At 44.1% G+C, this 6,220-nt stretch overlaps 1 protein-coding gene across 1 annotated transcript; it reads left to right on the top strand.

The window, feature by feature from the left end:
* Window positions 1-1,013: 1,013 nt before the first annotated feature.
* Window positions 1,014-2,067, top strand: GL218_02436 (Nuclease S1; the record flags this gene model as incomplete). Its single annotated transcript, XM_033578955.1, has 3 exons — window positions 1,014-1,077; window positions 1,167-1,826; window positions 1,892-2,067. 3 exons carry the CDS (start codon window positions 1,014-1,016, stop codon window positions 2,065-2,067), a joined length of 900 nt encoding a protein of 299 aa, XP_033438720.1.
* Window positions 2,068-6,220: the final 4,153 nt, after the last annotated feature.

Here is a 6,220-nt window from a genome sequence, read left to right as displayed (position 1 = left end):
TTTCAACGTAGCAATAGTACGATCAGATATAATAATAGATAATGGAAGATAGAAGGAAGACTGGTAATTGGAATATTAGGGACTGGGTTTAAAGAAAGAGGGAGAGAGAGAGAGAGAGATCCAACCCAGGAGCAGTTAGTCAGATGGTTTGTCTAGTAAGAGTCAGCTGGAAAGAGGTTATCAGTGGGTGGTTAGTGGATGGTCAGTGGCTTCAACGAGTTTTCCCTTATCGCATGCACCACCGATCTTTAGTCGCATTTCTGCGTAACTGTGCAGCGTCGCACAGAGATAAGGGACGCATAAGAGGGAGGGTAGTAGCGAATGGGGTTTAGCGCCAACGATAAAGCTATGCAGTTGTGCAGCTGTGCCTGCGCCCGCTGCAGCCCCCCAGAGTTTTGGGGGGGGCTACCTCCGCAATTAACCAGTCTCGGGTTCGCAGTAGTGACGCCACCTGCAGAGGTAGCTTGAGGTAGCTTACACAGTACTATCTCGGGTGTTGCCGATAGTTTAAGCTACCTCCTAATATGACCTCTTAAGGTTACGTACATGATGTATAATTTACATAAGGTATGACAGGTAATGAATTCAAATTAACAAACTCCGAGATTGAATCGAAAGTTTAATTATCGGAGAACATTTTTTTGTTGAAACCCGAGGATAGATGGGTGGTTAATTATCCATAACTACCTACCTAGGTACCTATACATTAGGTAACTTATAAACCATGTCTTATGTTAGATGCTCGCAGCCGCAGCCGCAGCAAATCAGATGAGATCCAATGGTCACGCGTGTGTTCCCTCGACAACCAAATCCAGACATGCTGCGAAAAGGACAAAACGGGTAGATGCGCACCAACGATTCACGTGTTTACTCATATACCCCTATTATACCTTATCCATAATTTATTTTTGAGAGATGAGTTATTGAAACTTATATCCATAAGACGATAAACAGAGCCATTTCGTATTTAGCAATTGAATTAAGTAAATTATAAATTACCTAACTCAATTATCATGAAGCTTGGTCAGAAAGCTATCGTCTTGAGCACGCTCTTACCAGGTGCTCTGGCATGGGGAAGTAAGTAGATAGATACCTACCTTATTAGGTATTCAACCCCCGGTTTATAAGAGCTGTTCAGTTAACAAGTAGTTTTCATCAAATCTCAGGTTTGGGACACATCACTGTGGCTTACATAGCGACAAATTTGGTCAAGGATGACACAACTGCTTTCTTCCAGAATATCTTACAGAATGACACTGAGCATTACCTCGCCGGGGTAGCTACTTGGGCGGATAGCATCAGGTATACGAAATGGGGACAATTTTCCAAGAATTTCCATTTCATCGATGCGAAAGACACGCCACCGACGTACTGTGGTGTAGACTTTGAAAGAGATTGCAAGCAAGATGGCTGTGTTGTGAGCTCGATCCAGAATTACACGTCCCAATTACTCGATACCGAGCTGTGGCCGTCGCGGAGAAACCAAGCTGCTAAGTTCGTTATTCATTTCGTCGGCGATATCCATCAACCTTTACACGTGGAAAACGTCGCTTATGGCGGTAACGGTATCCATGTTAAATGGGAGTCATCTGAACTGAACCTTCACCACGTCTGGGATACGAGCATCGCAGAAAAGATGCTGGGAGGCATCCATAGGAAGCCTTATGTGGCCGGGCTCGCATGGGCGGCCAACCTTACCCATCAAATCAGGTCGGGCAAGTATGAGGCAGCCAGCAAACTTTGGAATGACGGCCTTAGTTTCGATGATCCTATCCAGACAGCCATGGGCTGGGCAAATGAGTCTAATACCATTGTTTGCTCCCACGGTAACAATCCCATCTTCATTTCGAATCTTCGTTTGGAAATGTAACAGCTGACCGACCTCGTATAGTGCTCCCGGAAGGACCTGAAGCAATTGTCGGCCAGGAGCTCGCGGGCGATTACTATGAGAAAGCCGCCCCTGTGATCGAGCTTCAGGTGGCCAAGGCAGGATACCGTCTCGCGACTTGGCTAGACCTCATAGCTGACAAGGCTTCTGGAACGACCCAGCCTATTAACGAATTGTAATAGAACTTTTCAAAGGATCTCTAAAACTAGAATATTCGTTTAATCCAGTCCCAAAGATATGTTCGATAGGGATAGGAATGGAATCTAAAAAGGCGAAATGCTGTCATGTTGAAAAAATAAACGTTATTGCTTTCTTAGTAGCGGATGGATACGAGTGAGGCTTGGGTGCGGCCCGTGGAAATCCTCTATGTAGTAACCCGGAGAGTGTTCCAGTTAAATTCAAAGCTACCTAGCTTCCTCTACTAGATGCTTTCGGTTATTGCGGCATACATACGACTTAAGGCTTCTTGGCGAGGTCGCCGATAGGGAATGTGATAGTTTTCGAGACGACGCTCGCCGCATAGGGACATGTAAAGAACTTATATTTATCAGTTCCTTAAAGTTATGAAGTTGGACCCCGAAATCTTGGCTGGCCTAAAAGTTGTTACCTCACTCACGTAATAGGCAGTTCTGTTTTTTTCTCTTCTCGATTTCTGGGCGGGAAGATCATTTCCCTTGCAGTGGCCGGTTCTTGGCGTTTCTTAGCATCTTGGTTACGGATAGGGGAATATTCCTTGCGAACAAGAAGTTCCCACGTGATAGCCCTGATCGTGAATCAGGGGTCGGCCGAGTTTCATCATTGTATTATGGGACGTGCTTCAAACTCGGATTGCTTAGGGCACTCATAGCTCCGGCTGCCAGCCTTTTCCTCATTGGCACCCAGGTTAGTCAAACACGAGAAAACCGGTGCTTGAAGCGCGCAAAGCCGGTGGTATATCTGGCACCGACTAGGTATTCAGAAATTCCGGGACGGAGTAAACATATTGGACTTTTCTAACCGAGGAAGGTCGACATTATACGCAGAGTAAGCAGAACAATGCGCATTGTTATCTAGGCGCCATACTGCGCTGGTTAGGATGAATACGGTTACAGATCAAGTTGAGAGGTTGAAGTTTTTCATCCCGTCGCAAGTAGAGATCCTCATTACCGTGAGAGAGAGATCTTCCGCTAATGCGCCAAGCGGAGCACAACGATGCCGAGCGCGCTGTTTCATTCCAAGCCAAAGTCGGCATATCTAGACGTCATTTTCATCCCATCTTTGACCTTGTGAATGTTTCTCCTGCTTTCAACCTTAATGATAAAATAGAGCCTTGTCCCGTGAGAACGGGGTAAGATGTGTAACTCCTGCGACTGGCGAGCGGTCCAATGAGGAATTTGGGAGACTTCTAGAACTGCCAAGGGGTCAGATAAAGCTAGGAATAATTACAAGGGTACTCCAGCCATGACCCCCAGGTAAAATTCTGATAGGATTCTACCTTTTTTAGTGGACTTTCTCTGTATGCAGCCATTTGTTCTAAGCGACCAATTTCCCATCTATACTAAAGCTAAATAAGGAATGGCTTGGTAAAGGATCTCGGATAAGATTGCCGACAAAGTTCGGGAACGTCACATTTTAGGGGATGCAGAATATAGTTGAGCTGTTTCAGGGCTCTCAGAATCTAGTATCTCGGGATTAGGCAGGATACACAACACCAGGAGGTATCGTGAGGATTCTCAATCCTCCTCGATAGTCTAGATCAAATCGGCTATGTACTATGTAAAGGAGAAGGCTTTATACGAAGCTATTATGTGAAGAGACGGGAGCCCCTATTATCAAATACGCACGGCCTATGGGGCCGGGCTTAATCCCGGAAATAAGATCACGAACCAAAATGAGCGGGAGCTTTGTTTTCAGTTGATCTGACAAATCAATTAATTCAATTGAGTTCCCTGATATATGTTATAGTGGGATTTTAGGAAATTTGAAATAATGTGAAGCGTGTATAGTTGCTACTACCCGACTTCAGGAAGATCTGCTTTCAGATCGGATTCTCTTCCATTGGTGTTGTTTTACAACTTCATAATGTCTCAGCAGTTAATTGACAGGGCTGGTTACCAGACAATATGTTGTATTTGGGGGAGTAACCCTAGCTCTACGGAATATGGTAGCAAATCTTCAGCCCTCTTTCCCGCTCATCTAGGTAACCTAGGTACATTTGGTGCTTGGTTTCATTTTTTAAGCTTGTTTTCACGTTGCTCACGGTGGGTCTAGATAGATCAGAAGGGGCAGATCTCATAATTGGACGACGAGGATGAATACAATTTGATTTTCATTGGATGTTGACATAACAAGGTTAGGTACCTACCAAACTTACTTAGATACCTACCTAATATAAATAGCTTGAGTAAAAGTATAGCTAATATCTACCTAGGTTACCTCATTATACGGGATGTTAATATATATGATACTTATTTGAACCGCAATATACTCTATAAGAATGAACTTGAATAAAACAATGATTACTATCCGAGTCATATTCGTACTCAGCCGAGAGATCACGAATCCTACATAGTATAACTAGAATCCTATAACTAAGATCACAGTCTAGATTAACGCGAACCTAGCAACGGACTCGTTTCGTGTTGTATGCTAAAACAATAAAAAAGCTTTTCCGGTTATAAAATGCCAAGGGATCGGCAATCTAAGACCTTACTGATAAGTGATCGTATTGCTTAACTATTATCTGTCATCCAAAGTTATGGATCGCTAAAAGGAGATCTAGGTATTATTTCAGCGTAGTGTATTTAATGTAGTATCTAATGTCTAATGTAGTATGTAATAGGTATGTAGTAGTTAATTTGTATAGTTAGGTAGTTAATTACTACTCTAGTAGCGCTAGTTGAAGTTCGATAGACTGCACAGATCCGCGCTTATTTTTTTTTTCCTGTCGGTATGTTTTGCTTCAGAATACTACCAGGGGTCGAAACATGAGGTGCCTGATCTACTGCAGCTAAACTTGCGCTAATTGGTTCTTTTTCCGAAATAATGTGGGACTTGCGACATATCGAGCCGCAAAACCAGATGTACCGCTTGGCCCGGACCATTTCAGCTGTTCGGCCAACTGAACCCCGAAGTCTTAGCGCTTCCCCTTCTTCAACTTCAATCTTCAATCTTCAATGGAACTTTACGAGAATTCCCATAGATTGCGCCAGATCTCCATCTCTATATCCTATACCCTACCTTACTTACCACACCTATCAACGGGATAAGGCAACCGAGATTCGTCTCAGCACTCGCATACAATGCTCTACAGTCCAAGCGGGTTCTGTTCGTTGTATCGTGTCGTCGATGATGCTCAAATAGGTTGATCAATAGCTTGAATAGGCCCAATCGCCTTCGCTAAACTCTCTTCGTCTCATCTCAAGTTGAGCGACTTACACGTAGCAGTGCTCGCGTAGTAAGACAGCATTTACGGGATATTACCAGATGAATATGAGTTACACTACCTACCTACCTACCTACCTAGGTACCTAATGTACGGGAATAGTTCAAGATAGGTGTATGTATTATTGATACATCCTCTAATCAACACAGCCTTATCCCGAGCCAAGTCGCTTCGCAAAGAGGAAGAAATCAAGGACTTTAAGGGACTACGGCGTGTACTATCCGTATGTATGTAATGTCTCTATTCGACTAGGATTATTGAAGCTTCACCTCCCCCATGCATTCGTACATACACATTACTTCGGCGGTGGTGGGGTCTCGCCAAGGCGAGGCCAGAGACTCGACCATCCCATACCCCTGCCTCCGCACCTTGCAAGGTCCTGTCATTATCCTCGACATCCTCTCTGCCCTGCCATCCCCGTTCGCGTTTTGAGACTGTGGATACATCTCCTGGGGATGGAACCTCTACATGGGAACATGATGTAGTGTTTGTTGCGGATGCCTTTGATTCCATAGCACCCAGGCACAATCCGTCCGAGGGGCCTGTCCACCCTGCTGGTGGAGTATATAATAAGGAAATGTCTTGGCCTCGCCTTTTTTATGCCTTCTATTCCCATCATCAGCTTTTAATTCTTATTTCCGATTCTCTGTCGAGTTTCTATCATTCCTTTCTCTTTCTCTTAGAATACGCTGGTAGTGTGTCTTATACATTCGTTCTCTTCTTGACAGCATTTGACATTTCCCATTTCAATTCACTTCAGTGTTGTCTGTGACCACTCCTTTCAGCTAATTCGAAAACGGTCTGGAACCATTTTTGGATCTTACCATTTCCATTCTCACACCTCGAAAGACGGAAGTGAAAAGAACTTGTCTCTCTCGCTCGATCAGCTTAGGGTACTTTTATTCAAT

Source organism: Daldinia childiae (genome assembly GCF_008694065.1).
Source record: "Daldinia childiae strain JS-1345 chromosome Unknown Scaffold2, whole genome shotgun sequence".
Taxonomy (NCBI): Eukaryota; Fungi; Ascomycota; class Sordariomycetes; order Xylariales; family Hypoxylaceae; genus Daldinia; species Daldinia childiae.
This window is presented reverse-complemented; position numbering and strand designations above follow the sequence as displayed.